This window comes from Scylla paramamosain, chromosome 29 (genome assembly GCF_035594125.1).
Source record: "Scylla paramamosain isolate STU-SP2022 chromosome 29, ASM3559412v1, whole genome shotgun sequence".
In the NCBI taxonomy this organism is placed as follows: Eukaryota; Metazoa; Arthropoda; class Malacostraca; order Decapoda; family Portunidae; genus Scylla; species Scylla paramamosain.
The window spans coordinates 9,974,668-9,996,879 of record NC_087179.1 but is presented as its reverse complement, the minus strand read 5'-3'; the positions used below and the strand labels follow the sequence as shown (position 1 = coordinate 9,996,879).

The 22,212-nt window shown below is 42.6% G+C and overlaps 1 protein-coding gene across 10 annotated transcripts in view; it reads right to left on the bottom strand.

Moving 5' to 3' along the window:
* The window catches only part of LOC135115257 (probable phosphorylase b kinase regulatory subunit alpha), a 44,647-nt gene extending 22,438 nt beyond the window's left edge, over positions 1-22,209 (bottom strand). Inside the window, exons 1-19 of one of the 10 annotated variants that reach the window (XM_064031805.1) lie at positions 22,049-22,209; positions 20,734-20,892; positions 20,142-20,358; positions 19,901-19,983; positions 19,452-19,643; positions 19,153-19,341; positions 18,970-19,008; positions 16,500-16,652; positions 15,941-16,114; positions 15,396-15,609; positions 14,778-14,887; positions 13,700-13,847; positions 11,562-11,634; positions 11,274-11,365; positions 11,070-11,160; positions 10,324-10,365; positions 8,881-8,993; positions 8,002-8,079; positions 3,590-3,789 (exon numbers count right to left, since the gene is read on the bottom strand). In XM_064031805.1, coding sequence (XP_063887875.1) covers positions 3,629-3,789; positions 8,002-8,079; positions 8,881-8,993; positions 10,324-10,365; positions 11,070-11,160; positions 11,274-11,365; positions 11,562-11,634; positions 13,700-13,847; positions 14,778-14,887; positions 15,396-15,609; positions 15,941-16,114; positions 16,500-16,652; positions 18,970-19,008; positions 19,153-19,341; positions 19,452-19,643; positions 19,901-19,983; positions 20,142-20,358; positions 20,734-20,892; positions 22,049-22,126 — 2,406 coding nt within the window. In that variant the 5' untranslated portion in view covers positions 22,127-22,209 and the 3' untranslated portion in view covers positions 3,590-3,628. Of the gene's footprint in view, positions 1-3,589; positions 3,790-7,269; positions 7,297-8,001; positions 8,080-8,880; positions 8,994-10,323; positions 10,366-11,069; positions 11,161-11,273; positions 11,366-11,561; positions 11,635-12,032; positions 12,181-13,699; positions 13,848-14,777; positions 14,888-15,395; positions 15,610-15,940; positions 16,115-16,499; positions 16,653-18,969; positions 19,009-19,152; positions 19,342-19,451; positions 19,644-19,900; positions 19,984-20,141; positions 20,359-20,733; positions 20,893-22,048 lie in introns of all 10 variants that reach the window. The other 9 variants (XM_064031807.1, XM_064031812.1, XM_064031806.1 and 6 more) reach the window with 9 other exon arrangements.
* Positions 22,210-22,212: the final 3 nt, after the last annotated feature.

The following is a 22,212-nucleotide window of genomic DNA, read 5'->3' as shown; positions in this document are numbered from 1 at the left end:
CACACACACACACACACACACACACACAGCCCGCCAGACACACGAGTCATGAATTATGGACAAATATCAACATTTACAAGGTTTACTCCACGCCAGACGAATTAAATGTCTCGGGGCGATGTAACCCCCTCCATGCCCCCCCCAACCCCAGTGCCTGCCTGCTGGGGCGTGCGTGGTGACCTGCCCGACAACCGCTGACGACAATATGACGGAAGGTGGGTAAGAATTCAAGGCTGAGAGAGAGAGAGAGAGAGAGAGAGAGAGAGAGAGAGAGAGAGAGAGAGAGAGAGAGAGAGAGAGAGAGAGAGAGAGAGAGAGAGAGAGAGAGAGAGAGAGACCTAGGAACTCTCATTTACACGTCTGTAGTAGGTCAACGTGTCTGCAAGGGATGGAGGAGGAGGAAGGGAAAGGGATGCGGCGGGGAGGGGGGGGGAGGTGAACAGCGGCGCATCAAACCCCGGGGAATGAACGGGATACTAATTTCGCTACTCTTACTTTCAGGAGATGGCAATATGCTTTGATTAATGTAGCGAGGAGGTGGTGAGCGTGACGAGTGGTGTGTCTGCGAGTTATTTTGGGCTACTGCTTGTTACGTCCGTCCTTTGTTTTTGTTTGGGTTGTGTTTGTTGTTAGTGAGAAAAATATCGCAGGAATATTAGAGTTATGGATGGACAGTTGTGATTCTTTTTTTCTTTTTTAACTAATATTGCAGTTCATTCGTTGTGTTTATTGTTACTGGTATTAAACTCCTTTTTTCTTTACTTATTTGCCTATTTGTTGATTTGGTATTATTTCTATTTGTTTAAATCTATTTACTTATTATTTTCTGATCGGAAGTGTAATGTAGTCTGATTACAAATGGTAAGGGTGATCTTGTTTTTTTTTTCTTATGTATGTTATTTCTCTCCGCTTGGTGTTGTTGTTGTTGTTGTTGTTGTTGTTGTTGTTGTTGTTGTTGTGCCAGTCACGGAGTTTAAGTGACCCGTGCTTGGTGGAGTGAGGGATGTTAGAGAAAATGGGAGTGGTGTGTCGTATTGTATTTTTTTGTGTATTTTTTTGTATTTTTCTGTCGCTTCACTCTCTTCGTGTGATTTGTTGGGTTAGTGATTGAGTTGAATAGATGTGTGTTTGCTGGAGTGATTGAAGAATATGAGTGGTGCCCCCCCCCCCTCTCTCTCTCCGTCAATGCGAGTAATTTAATGCTTTATATCCCCTAATGTGACTTTTCTATTGCTCTATCTGGAAAACTGCATATGTGCGTGTGTGTGTGTACGTGCTGGCGCCTTATTTCAACTACTTATTTTCCCGGGAAGTGTCGGCGTGGTAGAGAAATGGACAAAATAATACAGATTGACCTAATTTCCTGGAGAGTGTCGGCGTGATTACAGACGGATAAAATAAATAGACAGGTGAATATAATTGACCCGCAACTATTGGATGACATGGCGCAGCTTATAAAAATAGATAACTGACCTTGCCGTTTGCGAGGCAGTGCGGCATTCTGGGAGATCAAACATTTGCATGCACCACCACCACTACCCAGCCAGCCAACCAGCGCTTCCCTCACGTCATGTTTACTCGCTTTGTTTTGGTCACCCATTAAGCGCCGCCCGCCACGCACGCATAGAAAACGCAACCATTACTACCACCACCACCACCGTTACCAGAACTTTCAAACCCCACGAGCGTGTTTATCATTATCATTACTCCTAGCCTTCATCCTCACACGCTAAGCTTTTCGCGGGACACTGCTACGCCCTTGAACCCTCCTCCCCATGGCACTAGAGGCTCCGGGGACAATTGCGTGACTTTTAAGACCCGTATTCAGAAACGGGTTGCTCTCTCTCACCACGGCGATTTTCAAAGGTCACAGAGATGATTAGCCGGGTTTTAAAGAGTGTTTCTCCTGTTAATAATGTAGAAATCTTGTTAATCTGTTACTAGAAGCGTAAAAACACCCTTGAATACCGTGTAACTTCAAGTAAAGTCTAATGAAAGTAATATCGTTGATAACACACAAAAACAAAAAAAAAAATAAATAAAAAAAAAAAATAAATAAATAAATACATAAATAAATAGATAAATAAATAAATAAATACATGGTGGAGTTCATATTGCGATAGATTATTTTTTAACTATTATCTTGACGAGTGGGAGGAAAATGCTGGATGACTGATCCGTAAAATAAAGGAAATGCGAGGAAATATTGCAGATGAATTCAAGTTATTGTGATTTTCAGCTAATATTGCAATTCACTCGGTGTATATATTATCACTGTCATTACTATTATTATTATTCTTTTTTTTTTTTTACGAGCGAGGCTGAGTGCGGATAAAAAAGAAGTTATGATGAAAATATTGCTTCCGTATTTCGTATTTATCTTTGGTCTAATCCACGACCCACATCTTGGCAAAATGAGAGAGAGAGAGAGAGAGAGAGAGAGAGAGAGAGAGAGAGAGAGAGAGAGAGAGAGAGAGAGAGAGAGTACAGTTCGACATCCCTCCCCTCTCTCTCTTTGCAGCGATCAGTCACTTGTCAACTGGCCAATACCTCTTCCTTGTTCCAACCTCACTCCTCTTCCTCCTCCTCTCCCGCCTTCCCAGTATCTACCTATTCCCTCTGTTTACCTTCCTCCTCTTCCTCTCCTACCTTCCCATTAACCCATCTCTTCCTACCTTCTCCTCTTCCTTTCCCACCTTCTCATTAACCCTTCTCTGTCCTCACTGCCTCCCTCCCTCCTCCTCTCTACAGCCCCGTCACGCTCCACACACGCTCTCATCAGCTGACCGTCTCAATGCTCCCTGTTCCTACCTACCTACATACCTCCTCCTCCACTCTCCACTCTACAGCCCGCCACGCTGCACACACGCTCCTATCAGCTGACTGCCTCTATAAACTATTACGTCACTCCTCCCACAAGTTCCTCTCACTCAGTGCCCTTCAAAGTTACCAGATCCACGTAATTTTTCAGTGATGCTATTCTGGACCTTGAAAAACTTCTGCGCAAGGAGGTTACTAGTTTATATTTCATGTCTTTAACCCGAGCGCTTATATGTCAAGGAAGTCGAGGATTAAAAATAGGTGAGAAGGTAAATATCATCCAACAACTTCGATATCCTGACGGGGAAGTATTGATATGAAAACCCTTGGGATGAAGACCATATTGGATTTTTTTTTTTTATAGTTTTTTTTTTTGGTATAAACACCTTTCTTCATTCATACTTTGATTTATTTACCTTTTTATCCTTCTTCGCCATTATTAGTTCTTTACTTCCCTGTGGTAAACGTAGCAATGGGCAGAAATGGTCATCAGACACGACAACTTTCCCATACGAGATAGATAACAACAACAATAAAAACAACGATAATAATAACAGTAAAAATAACAATAGTGGATAAAAGGAACAATAATACTGTACATACGAAAAAAAAAAAAAAAAAACACACACAAAAAGACCGGTGGGCAGACTGACAGACAGATTCACAAAGAGAGATGGACATATGAAGACAGACAGACACGTTTCGTACAGTAAGACAATCAAGAATAATTTGTAGGAGAGGAAACAAACAATGGACATAGCGAACTGACCTGTGCCGCACCATGGACTCCCACAGCTCGGCATCCTTCTCAGGGGATGGGGGAGCGGGAGCGGGACCGGGAGTGAGAGGAGAGGGGCGGGGTGACGCGGGTGGGGGTAGGCGGCACGGACACCTCCAGGATGGGCATGCCGATGTCCGAGGTGGGGGAGGTGACCACGGAGCTCCGGCGTGACACGATGGGCGGCGCCTCTGTAAAGGAATCTGTTAGGAGACTGCAGAGGGGGTGCTGGTGGTGGTGGTGGCTGTTCTGATGCTGTCCTTACTGTTTTTTTTTTTTTTATCTAATGTCTTTTATATAGTAATAAATTCAGTATCTTGCCCTGCTTCTTTCTTCTTGTCTTGCTTTACATTATTATTTCCTCTCTAGTCTGCATTTTACTATGAGTTACTGTACATGACATGAGCTATTTGGCCTACATGACAAATCAATAACTTGCTGCCAGATATCATTATTTATTTATTTATTTATTTATTTTATTTTTTTCATGGCTAGCTGACTGACCTGATGCAAAGACTATATTTTGGACTTGATCCAGCAAAGCTGCATATCCTAACACTGAGGCAAGCCTTAATACTCTCAGTAATGCACTGGGAGTATATCATGGCAAAGAGATTAATGTCCTTCCATAACTTGCACATTTATGGCCACATATGTATTCTCTTATCTCTCTATTTTCCTTTGTGATATACACTAGGTTTAAAGATGCACAAAAAGCTCCCATACACTGCTCAAGTTCAGTGTGGCCAACAACAATGCTAACTGTGCTTTGATCAAGTAAGAATGTCACCAATCTAGCAGCAAAGCTAATGCAAATGAAAAACAAGAACTACATATAACATCTACCTGCAGCCATGGCACACTGTCAGCAACCCTGTTCTACATCAAAATTTCTGGGTCCATGAAAACCCAGGAGCTGCATGAAAAACTTGTAAACTGACAGAACGTTTTGTGTACAATAGCAAAACTTTCTGCAGCCACAGAAATAAAAATTTTTCATTCAGTGATGAGCTAGACTATGACTCAGCTACCAGCCACAGCCAATGAACATTTAAACATTCCTTCCTAAGTCAATCTTAACCCTATAAAATAATATATACAAATCAGTTACAAAAACACCATAACAAATCACTTTGTACATGTTTTAGAGTCAGAACAAATATTAATTTTCAATGCAAAGCTAAGCTTGTCATCTTCCTGTTACTGAGCTTAAAGTGGAAGCAGCACAAGCACACCCTGTTATACATTAGAAATATTATGACTGCAGCAGACACTGGAGGAAGAGAAGCACCCATTGAGTGTTAGTCTTTTTAACCACCATGACCTGCTTCTCAATCTGTCACCAAGTCCAACCACCCAAAGTATGTGTTTTCTGTGAAGGAAGGCGGGTGTGACACATCAAGCATGTAGGTGATCATTTAGGAAGGTTAACTGAGAAAATATTATGGTGGGATTACTGACCTCAGCAGGAAGACAGAATCAAGTGGAAATTAATGTCCATTTGTCCTGCAGTAGCTCACAAACAATTTTGTTACTAATCATTAGCAAAAATAATCAATGCTTGAAACCAGTCAACTATAAACAGGTCCAACAGAAATATAAATATGTAGATTTATTCTCATTGAAATCAGATAGAGGAGTTGTCTGGACACCAGTAAGTACTCACCACAAACAGATCGTTCCAAAGTTTGTTGAGAAACTAATCTGTTGATTCATCCATTGGTCAAAGTAAATCGTATTACAACACAAACACAGACCCTCACCACACACTGCAGCAAGACAGGGTAAGCAAATCCCATCCCAGCACCACCACAACAACAAGTTCAAGAATAGCAGGAGGAGGAAACTGGTCAACAGAGAAAAGATCAACCTATACCAATCCATCATTCCACACTTCATTAACCATCAACTGAACCTCCAAACACTGCAGCAGCATTCCAAGCACACCAAAACCTTTACAATCAATTCAAGGTTATGGACTTTATAATGACACTCATAATCTAACTTTTCAAACACAACAATATCATGGCTCCAGTATTCACTACAGTCTAAAGATATAAGTGATGTGAATGTACTTCATATTCAGTATTTGAAGGTTCTGGTGCAAAAAAAATTCATGATTACCACTATGGAAGAAACAGAAATACCTCACCATCACACCTGCTGCTGAATACACACCTTGATGGACTCACCTGTGTACCTACGTGATGCACATACAGTACTGCACACAACACACAACCCACCCTTACGACGCCTCAGTCTCCTTTCTTCCATCTCTTCATACAGATATTGTGATGTGAAGCTTATTTGTACACTAACATGGAACTGTCTTAATGGTAGGCATGTCTGACTGCAGAAAAAAAAAAAAAAAAAAACTTATCCTAGCTCCTGTACTGAGTCCCTTCAAATGTAGGCTTGGTGCATCTCAGGGTCCTTCAATCCATCACCAGATACAACAAAAAGTAACAGACAGATGGGCAAAGAGAAGGAACAGGGAGCTCTCTTCTTGTGTATTTGTTACCATGAAAGGTCAAGGAAAAGAGGGAAGGAGGCACTCAGTTCTCAGTTCAACTTGTCACCACTGTCCTCCCTCTAGAGGGCAACCTGGTGTATACACTGCTAGGTGCTGTAGATTAAGTTAACTTGTCATGATTTTGTGATGAGAAAAAGAGAGAAAAAGTCAATAATAAGAGAGCTGCTGACCTATTCATGCCATCAACTATATATGGACAGCTTCATGCACTTCCTGAAGGCATGGTATCCTCAGCCTGCCTCCCCATCTCTTCAGTGATTGTAACAAAGCTGAATATGTACAACTTCTGCAATCAGACCTCCACATTCATTCATTACCAATCTTGCAAATCATTATTGCTGTTAAGCACAAATAATACCCAGTGCTGCAGGCAATTTTAATATCAATGTTATTGTTTCAGTATCTTCAACAATATTTACAGCCAATCTTATTACTGACACAGCTGAAGTTAGGCAAGGAACTGTCTCTCAATGCCATCATATGCACTAGTACTGGCAATAACTCTTTTGTGTGGTCGTGAATACCATTCAGTCTTGAATTTGTGTTTGATGAGCACAATGTTACAATGATATGCATCATCAGCAAATTCAAGGAAGCTGTACTGGATGGTATACTGTCCACATGCTGCTAATCACACCCAGATTGAGTTTTGCTAGAAAATTTTGTGTTACTGAGATTAAGTGGACCTCCTCACATAAGTCTCAAAATAACATTAGTCAACTATGACTAATGAGCCAAGACATGGATGTATTTACCTTATTTTGACCCACTTAACTTGGACTCTGAGTGGTTCACCTCTCCCATGACATGATCAAGCCAGTTTTTTGCCAACAGTGTTAAAACTGAATGAGACACAACAAGGGGCTGGAGTTCCCTCTGCTCCTGATGGGCAGGGAGGATCAATTCAGTTCCCTGTGAACCCTAATGTTCATGCCTTGTCTTGGCTACATCCCACCAAGGGAATGTCAGTCTGCTATACAGACTTCCTTCTAACAGGCAGGTCCATTTACATCTCATACACACACACTCATACGCGCACACACACACACGCGCGCGCGCACACACAAAAGTCCTTTCGTTGGTTAATAGTATGAGGAGTTAAGCAAGTGAAGCAAACACTACACATAGGATAGTATACCCAATGAATATCCAAGGGACGATCCTCCTTCAAAAGAGAGAAGAAGAGTTAATACTGTGAACATCTGAATTCCTGCAGCTAACACCAACACACATCATACCTTTCCTTCCCACACTATGTGCTATATACCCTCCACTAATAATTTAGACACAAGAGGAGTTAAGTATACATCAGACACCTGAGTATATCCCTAGTGAACAGACATAGAGGTTTAGGAAAATATAACACATTTTATACATCTAAAGCTAATCTCCATCCTGCATGGGTTTAGTGGATATTAGATACATGAATAAACCCTTTCATCACAGTATGAGTTCAGTTACTGCCACCAGCTGATTCGACAAGTTAGGAAGGTAAACATCAAAGTTCTTTAGCTAAATCATTCCCCTGAAACTAAGAGTGGCTTCCGATCTTTCATCAAGTACAATTACAATTTAGCTCATTAGTTTCAACAGGAGATGACAGCTGATACAAATAGAGATGAGGGAAGACTGACATAAATATCCATTGCTCGGCCTACTGCAGTGACAATCCCACATGAAGCATAACATAATTAAAAGAGGAGACATTGCATATTTAGGCAGACGTACTGACATGCTGCCCCCAAAGAAACATTCGATAAAGAGGCAAAATCAGTAAGACACCAAGTTTGGCTATATGCACAATTCGCCCAGGCTCCCCCAGCACCAAGAGGCCCCTGTGAGGACGGCCGGGCTCACGACAATAACAAACCTTCCGAGTGGAACCTGAGGAGCTGCCGCACTGCCACTCTTATTAGAGGCTCCTTCCGGTAAGTGAAGAGTCCATCTGCTGTATCATAAGGTTCAATACTCCATCCCCCACAAGCCAGCTGTCATCACTTACTGAATAGCATGTTTAGAAGGAACGGTTTACCTGCATCCTTGGGGCTGTTCAAGGACTAGTGGTGGAGCTAACATGCAACAATCAGGGCTACAAGGGAGGGAGTGCTACATGGTGCTGCAGTAAACACTTCCCCTACAACACTGTGAGACTTACTACCTCTAGTTTATAATATATGGTTATTTTATCTAAATAGCCCTAGCATATACATTTAATTTGTCTAAAATACTGTTTACTGTTAATACTCAAAAAGATCTGCATGAATAGATTCCTCTAAGAAAAAGCTATGGCACATCCACAGCTCACTCAGGACTGTGAGAAGCCCTGAGAAGAATGTGATGCAGCAGCCTGCTCACAGCTGTGGGACCTCACTGTGCAAGTCCACCATGGTGTCAACGATCTCTAGTGAGGCTGTTCAACATTACTCCAACATATGAATTAAAATTTCAGTGGGAGGATAATTTGTGTAAATAACATAACACACTGCTGTCTTATTGTGTTGATGAAATGACAAGATATGTAGGCTAATTTTACTTAGGAAAAAATAAAAACCCTTATGAGAATTTTGAGACCATGGGGCCCTAAGCATCTTCTAACATTTATGATGGATCAAGCTGCCTCTAATCACACCGGCTCCTTGTGCAAATCTGCTGCTAACTTGGAAACCTAATGCAAGCTTTACTCTGAAGGGAGAGGGGGGATTTAAAGAATTGCTCCCTGCCCTCAAGGCTCAGGGAGGATCATGCCTACCTCTGTCATCGTCCACGAAGAGAGAGCGGGACTTGCGGATGGTTCCCCTCAGCATGCCAGAAATCTTGCGCCTCACTGGGTCATCCCTGTCACGGGATGTCCTCTGGCTGAACCTGCACGGGCGGGCAGTGGAATGGTGGTGTGAGTAGTCAGGTATCTCGTCACACAATTGTAAATACCGTTTTAAAATGTTTCTGTGTATGTGTGCCTTGACTAAAGAAAAGAATTAATGGCAGGATGAATATGCCCTGTCCTAATTACAGGTGCTGTACTTCCTCTACCTTGCTTCCATGTTGTAATTCATGTAATCAATGAACATTCTAACAAAGTAGTGTTGAACTGAAGGATATCCAAGTACAGCAGACAACAGAACTCAACAACTCCAGTACAGAGAGTGATTACTATAGTGAGCACCCTTCATGAGACCACTGGCACTTGCTGACATTTAAAAGCTGATAAAACACCAGTAATCAAACCCAGCACTCTTGTCCTAACAATAATGAATAGTGTTTATCACAATACACCACTACCTACAAGAGGGCTCAGAGTGTTCAGATGGAGAAGTCTCCTGTCAAGACTGCTGGTGACCATACAATCCCATTCATAAATGAGCACTGTGCAAGACTGGTATCACTCATGCTTAATTCCTTACAGTGCTGAAAAGGCAAGCCATCACACACCACCATCAACCCAATCCTTTTCCATTCAGCAAAATATTGAATCCAGGAATGACAATGACAATGGGTTAGCCATGATAGAGGATACTGTCCCTTAATGTGATTCCAGTGTTTAGCTCAGTCATTCATTACCAATGTTACTCAAAAATAACAATTATTACAAAAGAGATCTTACAATACAATTCTCCTTCCTCTTACATTAAGATTATAAACAATGAAACCAAGGGCAGAAAATCTGCTATTGCTATAAAAGAAACCAAAAAGTTTGGGAAGGGAAGTTCCATTAATGAGTTTCTAGCATTTTAAGAGGTCTGCAGGTGCCCTTCCTTCATACAGGAGGATGATGTACGGGGAGGCAGTTAGTCTGCTTCAGAGCCATATGGGGGCGGGATGAGAGGAAAGGACATAGAGTGACTCAACAGACGCAACAAACAGTAAAATGATGTGCAGAAAGTTTGCTGCTCTAAGGTCAATTACAAAAAGCACAAAAGCAAATTAAAATTTGTAGGGGGATATGTTCACATCTCTCTTGACAATAGCAACTGAACCAAACTATCCTCCTCTTATATTGCAGACGGTTAGAAGGAAATCTGGAATAAAGGGCTTGGAAAGACAAAACATCACAAAGGAAGCCATGGAATGCAACACTAGGATTACTGGGTGCTACAGGATCTGAGGCACTCCACAAAGGGGAGCACCACTGATGTTATAAGTCTGGGACACAGCAAGGTCCAGGGGTGGACAGGGCACTTCAGTGGGACATCACCTGAACTGGGGGTAATTCTGGTCTCCTAGGCAGAATGGGAATCTGAGGCATGATAGAAAGAAACTCATTATTCAAATTTTTGCTGCTTATGTAATAAGAGTATTTCAAAGTAAAATGTTAATGAATGTGTACAATGGGTGAAACACAAGTCCACTAGCACACAGTGGTAAGGGTCACACAGCCCACTCAGGCTGCACCACAGCACCACCTCTTCCACTGAATGATCCTCACTGGGGGCTCCAACACTTCACCTTTGGCTCAGGAACTGCAGCCTCTATCATTACACAACCCATCCCACTAATGAGTGAGGAAATGACAAGTATGTACATATGAAAGATGCAACTTCAAGCATTTCAAGCACAAATGAAGAATCAAGCATCATCACCATGTTTCTTGGTGAAAGCACACAAGAATACTGACATGTCATCAAGACATGAATCAAGTGGTGAATCTCTAAGGCAATGTTTCTTAACCTTTTCTGACTAAGTATTCCTGCAGTTAGATCTTGGCATCCCAGCACCCCTTAACTCTGATTAGCATCTACCTACATTGGTTACTACTGCATTAACACAGTTGAAAATGAGGCTAAAATTTTATCAAATAAAAAATACACTTTTGTATTCCTTATGAGGAACAGTGACACTACCCCAATATATGTACCCCCAGGTTAAGAAACACTGCTCTAAAGTGAGGAGAGGAGGAGAGGCTAAGCCAAGTCTTAAAGTTTCAACAGAGCAGCGCCTCACCTGTTGGACATGCGCACCAAATCCGATCTCCGCCAGCTCAGTGTGCCTCGCATCTGCTTCTCCAGGTACTCTTTCACGTCACCCTTCAGGCCTGGCAGGCAGAAATGAATGAATCAATATGTGAATATACAAATAAAAAAGACGAAACAATGGCAAACACTCCACCTCTGTACGCCAATCCCTTCGGGAGTCACGGGTACTCACTGTCTGGGAATCCTGCCTCGGTGTCATTAAGGAAGTTGAGGCTGGTGATGCAGGACGTGTTGAGGAACTCCTGCATCTTCCCCAAGGACACTCTGCAAGACTCAGACAGGTTGTGTTCAGATTATGTCCAGGATCTCTCTGGTATTAAAGTCAAACACAATTGAAAAATGTATACAAAAATATTAGTACTACATTTCAAATTTATACAGCAGACTTATAAGGAAGCCCAAGAAAACAATTAAGGCTCAAGGGACACCAAGGAAACAGACAAGGTGGAGTGCTCCTCACCGTGTGCCATTGATGTAGCCACTGTTCAGCTTCTTGAGGGTGGAGATCATGGCTGGAGGGATCTTGCCGTCTTCTGCAGATCAGTTGAAAGTACTGCATAATTCATGCCACTGTCTCCTGTTTTTCATGTCTAACATAATGACTCATTAATAGTGCTAAAATTTCTCATGTACTGGAAAACTACTGGCCACAAAATCATGAATTTCAAAGATGATGAAAATGTTTCTAGTTCTATATTCTATAAAGAAATGTAAAGAATGATACAGACTGTACTAGTTAATTCAGGCCACATTACATCAAAATCATTGAAGACTGCTCACAAGAAGCAACAATATTGCAGTTGTGAATTCACACTCCATCCAAACACTCCTGGCACTGAGTGACTCGTGAAGCAAGCAAGGCCAAGGGTGAACCAACACAAGCCAGTGTCCCGCCCTCCCTGTGCCCACCGCAGCCTGCCACCACACATACCATCGGTGTAATTGGACCGCATGCGCAGCACCACCATGGGGCGGCCAAGGTCCTTCCAGGTGGAGGCCACATAGTCCAGGGCCACCCCAAAGAAGTACACACCCAGATCCACATCATTGGACAGGTAACTTTCCTCGTTATCAAAGTACTAGAAGATGCAATTCCAAACACTAATTACTGGAGTGCAGTGTTAGGGAGGGCTAAGGAAACAAGGTATTAAAGTTTAGTGAAAAACTAAAAGTACAATGGCTAAATACAAACAAAACAAGGACCTGGGATGCATAAAGACTTATAATAAAACAATAAAAGCTAATGATACATACAAAGAGGATAAAAATTTAAGATATTCTAGAATTACAAGTGTCATCAGATGCGAGATGTATGTCTGAGAGGCTGTGGCAGTAAGCAGCAACTATTGAAGACATGACAAAGGCTCCAATATGTTGGGAGAGAGAGAGAGAGAGAGAGAGAGAGAGAGAGAGAGAGAGAGAGAGAGAGAGAGAGAGAGAGAGAGAGAGAGAGAGAGAGAGAGAGAGAGAGAGAGAGAGAGAGAGAGAGAGAGAGAGAGAGAGAGAGAGAGAGAGAGAGAGAGAGAGAGAGAGAGAGAGAGAGAGAGAGAGAGAGAGAGAGAGAGAGAGAGAGAGAGAGAGAGAGAGAGACTGTACCTCATTTCCCCATTGGGGCTTGCACCTCCAAAGACTTTATTGAGCTGCTTGATAATATGGCAACTCACACCACCACAGCCTCTAGTTAGTAAATGGACAGGCAGTCTGAAGACCAACCCTAGAATCAATGATGTGAAATGGTTAAGTACTAATTCCCTTAAGTAACTATTACAGGTGCTTGGATCCTTCACAGAGTAAGCTACAGAGGTATAGAATCAGGAGCTTCCCTGTATCCTAGTTCATCATTCCTCCCTGTAAGGCTCATACTGTCTTTAGTATGACTGTGTTTAGACAAGTAAATGACAAAGAAGGCAGCGTGCACCTCACAGTGAGGTCATTGCGCATGGGGTACTTGCTCACACCTACTGTGTGGGTCTGAGGCAGGTGTGGATCAGCTAGTCTGGTGCAAAGCTATCACAGCTTGTGAACTGTGACACTTGCTGGAGGCTGTGTGTGTGTGAGAAAGTGTCAATGTTCTGTTCAATGTCCTTATTTTCCCTCACAGCTGTTAAGCAAAGTGGTGACCTGAGTGTTTGTCTTGCTGCATCAGACAAGATCTAAATGAAGCTCATGTTCTGTGTGTTTGCATATGAGTTCACCAAGTGCACACATGTAGCACACATAAGCTATGGACACAATTAAGAATCAAATAAAAGGATAACTCATATCATACATCTCGCTGGAAACTCCTTAAGAAAGAAAATGATGAATCCAACAGGTGACATCCACATTAGACTAGCTCTAGAACACCAAAGAGTAAAAATACAGCAGACTGTTACATTCCAGGGATGGGCCAGGAAATACATTTGCCAATCTGGATTTCCCTGAGATTTTCCAAAAGATAATGCAAGCAGTAATATGATCATGGCTAAACACGGAGCAGTAGCACAAGAGGAAGAGGAGGGAGGGAACAACAATGGGTGGGAGGGCAGGCAACAGGTAGAAGGTACAGTATGCAGGCAGGTACAATGGTGCTGGAGATCGGGTAGTCAAAATGATTACCTAGGAAACCCTTATTAACCTCCAGGGTAACAATGGGCCTTCCCAACATATTTTTCCAAGTGCACTGCAAGAAGTTGAGCTCTGATTTGAAAATATCTAGCAGCAGGTCCAAGTCTGAGGCGATGAAGAAGCGCTCCCGGTCAGCAAACTGTGGGTGAGGACCAGCTTGAAGAGAGGCATGAAAAGGTGTTTAGGAAGGCAGTGTGAAGTGTGTCTAAGGCTAGTGCTTTCTCTGACAGTGTAAACAAGTGTTACATTGAGGGATCTGTCAAGGAGTAAAAGTGTGGGTGGTTTGTTGTCTATTGTATGAGATGCTTTGTCAGGTGTAAAAGGCAGCTATTTACATGTGGCATAACAAACTGCTGAATCAGAATGGTGTACAAGAGCTGGTGGTCTGTTTTGTATTGTGTGTGTTCAGTGGGTGTGAGCTGAGGTAGTGCTCTGTCGGTCAGGGACATGAGCAGGATGTTCACAATGTTAGGAGGTATGACAGAGGGAATGTCTGCATGTGCCTGTGTGTGTTTCTCAATGTTGTAGTTGAAAGGAGTCTGCTTTGTAGGAGGATATAAAAGTAGAGAATTCAAGGTTAAAGAATAGAGAATCTTCAGCCAAATGATGCAATATATCAAGAACTTGCAAATGTTCATATGGTACAATCCCTCCTTTGCAAGATATTGTGTGTGCTGGCCTCCTCCTCACATGGTATGCAGAAGCTCCGCACCTACTCTGTCTTGCAGGGAAGCTGGTACATGAGGCATATAATCAGGCACATTGATAAAGGATTAAGAAATTAAAATAATTATGGTACTGAGGTCCTGTGGAAGACACAGCCAGCATCCTGGAGCCTCAGTTCTGTTGAGCTGATGAGTGTGAGACAAATTAATTTTAAATGTTTGTCTTCCTGAAATGTAAAATTGTAATGGATAAAATTTTAATCACTTATAATACTGATTGAGGACCTTGAATGTACTACGTTTTAAGTGAAATAATAGAATGTTGGAAGTTCCTATTTCTTTATAATCATCTAACACAGACAGAGAGAAAAAAAAGTGTGTGTGTGTGTGTGCATGTGTATTACCTGTGGAGTGAAGGCAAAGATCCTGTCCTGGAGGGAGTACAGCTTGCTGGTGGACAGAATGCCGACATCACGACTCTGACGACCAGACAATCCCAGCTTCTGGTTGCGTCCTGTGAGGTGAACATCAACAGTCAACATAGAACTGGTCTGAAACAATGCCCCACATTTCTCTAGATAAGGTTTTCAATAAGCAAAACCTTCCAGATTTGCTGTGTACATCCTCCCTGCACTCTCAGATGTTCCTCACAAGAATGGAGTGGACACTCACAACACGACCTGAGGGCCAAGGTATAACTGCACCAGACTGCCAATGTGTGAACCTGTTCTGAGTGAAAAGTATATATTTTTTTCTTTTTCTGCTCTTCCTTACATTACCTTCTATTTCTGACATTCATCATAACTGTCAAGTATCTTAGAATGGCAAAGAAACATTAATCAACCATCTCCACAATATAACTTCAATTGCTGATCTAAATAACTAACTTCCTTGGCAACACTTAGCTTTGAAGGGCAGCATTATCAAGGATCTGGTACAACACTTATTTCCTTCACCCATTCAACACTTTGTGCTTCAATTTGAAGTGACAGAAGGCAACAAACACGGCTGTCATTGCTCACCCAGGTGTGCGTACAGCTTGGAGAGCACCCTGGCTGGCTGCACCTCGATGGGGGCCACCTCACCAATGGTCTGCACGTGGATGTCCAGTGCACTCAGCTTGGCTTGGATGGAGGAGTCCTCAGCCAGCACCACCACCTGCACCACCACGTCTGGCTTCTTCTCTGAGCCCAAGCGTCGGTTGAGAGGGTCCAGCTCACCACAGGCCAGGAAGTTCTGCACCATTGTGAATAACAGTTATGAGTTAATCGTGTCATGTAAAGACTGGATATATTTGTCAGTGAATGAGTATGAAAATAGACTGTACTAATTGGAACACTTATGGGATGTTTTTAAAGGTAAATGTTAAAACAGACAAGAAACTGGCAGGGATAAAAGATGTTTTCACTGTTATAAGCACCAAGATCACTCTATTATAGTACACTTAGCTTATGACTAGCAGGAACCTTTATAATCATACCAGTCTCAGCATGCCCAAAAAAAATCCATTAAAAAGATTCCTACTTTATAAGTTTGGAAAAAACCAGAATGAGGCAGTGATCCTTACATCCTGCAGGAGGCGCCCCACAATGTAGAGGCTCTGTGCCCACTTGAAGGGAAGTTTGCCCACCACCTCCCGCTGCTGTGATCCGGGTTTCTTGTACTCCTCCTCCACCTTGTCTCCTGGCACTGAGTAGATCTCTGGCACCAGCCTCAGCCCATCCTCTGTGGTGACCAGCAGCTGGGAAGGGAGAGCAATTTATCACTATTATTACTGTTATCTGTGATGCTGCTCCAGGATGGAACACTCCCAGCAGGGCACCGGCTTGACAAGTTTGACTTATTGATTGGTTTAAATTAAGGCACCACAACATCACGGAATGCCTCTAGTTAGCCTGTGAGCAACACTAATTGAGACTGACGAAGATAGATGATTTACTATTGACAACTATACAAAAAAATTAAATGCAGGTAAATTAAACATTATAACAATAAGAAAAAAAAGAAAAGTAAATCAAAAGCAGGACACACACATTGATTAGAGTGATGAATGAAATAACCAATACACAAGAGGCTGGAAAAACTGGATAATATGAGTAGAAGAAAACAAAAGCAAAGCACTGTACCTTTTCCAGCCTGTCTGAATACTCCTTGATGGCATTCTCATTGCCCTGGAAGCAGTGGTCCAGGATGAAGTAGCAGAAGAAGAGCGGCCACTCACACTCAATTTTCTCAAACACCTTCAGCTCCCAAGGCTCGTAGTACAGTCGTGTTGGGTCCTGTGGAGGGGACACAAGAGCTTGGATGGCAGAAGTGACTAGATTTGAGATGATTTTCAGCTGCATTAGTAAAAAGATGTTAATGGACAAGCATCGGTACTATTACAGCTGTTGCTTCCAATCAGTCTAACAGAGTAACAGATAACTTTTCTTATACAAAATCATGCTTTGTCCCGCAGATGGGAGGTGATGCCCAAGAAAAGAAAGGAAAAGAAAAGAAGACAGTAAAAGAAGACTGCAAAATAAACAAACCTAACAAAAAATACAAAACTCTTTGCTCTTCATCAAGTAGGAAAAACCTGAAATCTTAAAGGAAGGGGCAGGTACTGATTACTGGCCATCTGTTAACAGAAAAATGAAGTGCCCTACTCTACACACCAAGGAGGCTAAGACTACAGAGTATATGAACCTACTGAAATCTCTCCTTTCTGGAAAGTGTGAGGCCATTCCCAAACACTATCACAGACTAAAGTTAGGACTTCCACATGGTGCTAAGCAGAGGAGTACATGTGCATAATCTGTTGTCTCAGTGCATGCACTATAGATAACACAAATCCTTAATCTCATGAACTTAGCTAAGAATACATCCTAGAAAGGAAATGGTTGATAGCTTAGCTCTGTTGTCTTGTGAGGAATGATTAGGAGAGGCTGAGAAAGAGAGTTGATGACAACAGAAGCATCTGGAGTAGACAAGGACATTGCTAAGTTGTAGACAAACAGATAAACACTGAATACGTGACTGAACTAGAGCCACACTTACTGGTTATCCTTCACAGAAGTGAGAGAGTCTCTTTCACTCAACAAGGAACACAACTCCCAAATCAGCAACAAAAAAATTATATGAAGAGAAACTATCAGGATTTTCAATATCCATAGAAGCTGATCTCACAGAAGCTGTAAATCAGTCAAACACATCACATGTATTCACTTGTACATACCATTTGTGGTGATGGAAAATCCAAATGAGGTATCCAATGTTATTTCCAGGGAAAACTTTTGAATCATAATTTTCTTTACGAAAGATGCACCCTTACCACCCCGAAATAATACTGCAGACAAGATGTGGTACACCACCACATTTAAGGGAAGTGGGGAAACTAAACTATTGAAGTTCTGATTATGTAAGTGAGAGTAAAGTAAGGCACCAAGTTTTTCCCTTAACACATGGCCATAACCTGATAATTTATTTTACAAACAATTCAAGGGAGGCAAAGGGATGAGCAGGTATGAATAAATATTGCCTATTCCAAGGGAAGACCTAACAGTGAGATACAAGGCAGGAACCTGTGTACCTGAAACACCATCCTGCACCACTGATGCCAACAGAACACCTAAGCATTAAATAGCCAGTACTGCACTCAAAAGAGACACTACCTCCCAGGCAGTCTTCATCCTAGAGAGATGCAGTGCCTAGAAATGAAAAAAATAAGCAAGTAAAGGTGCTATTACATGGAGGTGAATTTCCTTCGATATGACCAAGGCAGTGCATGTCATTGATCAGCCAGGAATCAGTGAGCTCTTACACAGATGCAGATTTGCTTCAACAACACACAGGTGCAACCTTCAGTAAATAGTGTTTCAAGCTTATAAAGGTGATAACAGTGAGTCAGATCATGGACTTGGTTCACGCAATTACTGCTGCTGGGGCAGAACACAAGTGAGATGTGGATACACAGAATACCAGCTAAGGTTACTGGCAGGCATGGCTGAACGCACTGTGCTTAATTCAGCATCTTACAACTACTATGTCCAATTTTGATAGAGGTGGGATTCCATCATTACAGTACAATTAGCGTTCTATTTAACCATGAAGCCTTGCCTACGCCATGGGGGAGTGTGGGCAGGGAAAGGGGGAAGAGTTTTCCTCATGGACAATTCTTTAATGGAGAGAGAGAGAGAGAGAGAGAGAGAGAGAGAGAGAGAGAGAGAGAGAGAGAGAGAGAGAGAGAGAGAGAGAGAGAGAGAGAGAGAGAGAGAGAGAGAGAGAGAGAGAGAGAGAGAGAGAGAGAGAGAGAGAGAGAGAGAGAGAGAGAGAGAGAGAGAGAGAGAGAGAGAGAGAGAGAGAGAGAGAGAGAGAGAGAGAGAGCATGAATGATGTGCAATACATTAAGCACTTTACCAAGAATTAGAGGGAAACTAACATTTTTGGTGCAGATAAATCACAATAAATCAGTGACAGGGTGGTGGTCCTATCCTCAGAGGCAGGATATTATCGTCCCCAACACGTGCAAGCAAATTTTGTCCCCGGTTACATGTTCGAAGGAAAGACGTCCAGCGTGATAGCCCCGAGATGCACTCAAAAAAAAAAACACTGTACCTCGTTGGTAGTCTTGAACCCATCCCACAGAGAGAGTGCCTGAAAGTGAAACAGAGAGAATGGTGACTCACTTCACCTTACGACAACACAATACCTCCTTGGCAGTCCTGAATCCCTTCCCGAGAGAGTGTGCCTGACAGTAACAGAGACTGGTGACTCAAGGCATGCTGAGGGGCACTGTACCTCCTTGGCAGTCTTGTACCCATCACGAAGGAACCTCTTGCAGCCGTAGGGTCCCTCCAATTTGCTCTGGATGGTGTGACGTGTGGTCTTGATGAGCAGTGGGTCGTCCACGGCAAAGGCGGGGAAACTGATCACCGCCATCAAGCTGCTGTCCACCTCCTTGCTGTTACTCTCTCTTGGCAGCATGGACTGTAGGCATACAATAGCAGGTCAGCCTTTAAAATTCCATGAGATGATTTTTTCCAGTTTTCATATCAATTCCTTCCTCTCTTTCCTGCTTTCTGTCTCAAGTCACACACCTGCAGCACAGCCTGGCATTTCTGTGCCTCATCCGCCAGCACATGGATCACGCTGGTGGGGCCGCCCCTCGCCCCAAACAGGTCCAGCTCATTCATGGCCTCCAGGGCAGCCTTGGCCATGCCAATGCTGGAGGCATTCAGCTCTGGCAGGCCGTGGTTAGTCTTGTCTCCACGCTCCCAGATTCCATAGTCCTGTAGGAGAAACAATAAGGTTTACAATTCATATTTTAACCTTTAAATCTTTCACTCTACTGCCTTTCTGCCTTTCTCTAAATTGATAACTTTACCAACTTGATTAATGGTGAGACATTACATATTTGGCTCCATTCTAATCATGATTATACTTGACTCAAGCTCAAGAATGAAAAGAAAATAGAAATGAAAATGAAAGGCTGCTACAGTAAACAAGCAAACCAGGACAGATCCCACAAAGGCATGGCCACACTCACAGGCACACAGTATGCCGACTCAATGTAGAAGACCAGGTTCTGAATAAAGGAGACCTCATCCAGGTTGAAAATTATCTGCAGTCCTGTTGAAGGAGTAGAAAAAGCACACTGTTCATGATTCTACAGCAATAGACACTTTAGAAACATGAATACATTAACCTAAATAATTTCAGAAACATGCCTTAGGTAAAACACAGGAGATAAATACACAAACACCTTTCCCTACCCATGCCAAGCTCACCTGAGGCTGTCATCTGGGCTAAAACCAGCAGGAAGAGAGAGGTGGCATCAATTTGCAGGTGTCCCCACTCATTGTCCCGCACCACAATCTGGCCGGTGGTGGAGGAGTACTTGGCGTGGAGAGCATCCAAGGGCGCCTGAGTGTGCTTGAACATCTCCACCTTCTCCTTCTGCTGGATCATGCATGTCAGGAGCCCTCGCATCAGCTTCACGCAGCTCTGCCAGGCATCAAGGGAGGGTAAGTATGTATGAAGATTATGGAGAAAGAGAGAGACCTGCTCCTCCTTTGTTGTTCAGTCATATATAAGTGATATATATATATATATATATATATATATATATAAGTCATTGTTTTTTCCTTCCCTTTTCTCCTCCTTATAGCTTCTACATTTCCATTAATAGGCAAGTTTAAGGATGCTAAGAAATGTAAGAAAATTTATACAGAACAGAGTTTAAAGTGTAAAATCTATAAATCCTCTCTGTTTTTGGTATATAAGATAGTAAGCTCTTGTCACTGCAGCATTTTCTTTCTTTCATATGAATTTCCCTATAGCATGTATGTACTGGCAGAAATCACACACACACACTCATACCTGCTCCAGCTCGTAAGTCTTGGCCCGGTCCTCATCCAGGTCAGCATTCTTCTTGTAGGCCATGGCCAGACCCCACACGGCCAGGATGGAGTAGATGTTGTCACGCACCCAGGCATGGTCGTTGTTGGAGCTTGCCGGCAGGAGTCCCGTCACTGGGTGCTGCATGGGAGGCAAGTGGCAAGCTTACTTATTGTAACCTACATAATGTTTTCATCACTGTCAAGAGAAGTGAGAGAGAGAGAGAGAGAGAGAGAGAGAGAGAGAGAGAGAGAGAGAGAGAGAGAGAGAGAGAGAGAGAGAGAGAGAGATTATTCAACAAAGACCATTGAAACCATAATATAAAGTAAGTCCAGTAGTCTATTATATATTTGTGAGGTTTATCTGCTAGAGGCACAATACATCTCTTCATTACTAAGTACCTGGCAAAGATTTGTCTTGTTTACTGGTCAAAGTAAGTAAAAATTTCATCTCTACAGCCATGAATAACTGGTCCCCCTTCCTATCATGTTGGGATTCCTAGATTTTTGACCTAAGAAATTTGTCAACTGTGTTTATGTTGACCCACAATCTTTTACCTAAATATATGGCCTTCAGAACTCAACCTATACTCAGGAAATACAGTACTCTAAATATTAAACTATTTTCTTCTGACCAATATCCATGATACTGCATGTTAGGGACCATTGTGGCAGTGGTGCCTAAACAAAAAAAAAATTGTAAATGGCCAAATATCTTACATCTTAAACTAAGAATAGCCAAACCTCTTAAGAACTAAATTAAAAACAGCAGATATCTTACAATATATCTTTTCTCAAGCCAGGTAATGGCAAATTCATTGCCTTGGCAAGGATTTAGTATGCCAAGAATGAAGCTTATTGAATTACCTCATATTTAGAGATCAAATTACCTAGGCATAGATTCAATGATAGACATGACCTACCACAAGTGAAGCTGAAGTGTGTGACCTTCAAGTGATCCAAGAATTCACAGGACGGCACACAAGACACTGACACCTGACATATATGGACAACAACAAGCGGGGGACGAAAGAAGGGCAAGCAAATCCCACACAACTGTAACTACACAACACTAAACTACAACTGACATCAATGTATATATGTTTTGGACAGTAAGGGAGAGGAAAAGAAAGGCGTAAGATGACAGAAAACTATGACAGTGGAGAAAACATGTTACGGAAAGTGAATACATAAACTGCACTCCTAACAAAAGTGATGGGGGCAAGGTGAAGGAGGGAAGGCGGCGGGGACAGTGTTGGGCAGGTGTGGGGAGGCCTAGGTGAGTGACAGCGGCCCACCTGGTGCTGTAGGATGGTCCGGTGCACAATGCGGTAGTAGTAGTCCAGCCGCACCCCAGAGTTACTGCGGCTCCTCATCGTGCAGGCTGCAGTAATGTCCCGTCCTCAACCCTGCCTCATTCCCTCCTCCTCAGCTGGGAAGCTATAGACTCCAGACACAAAAC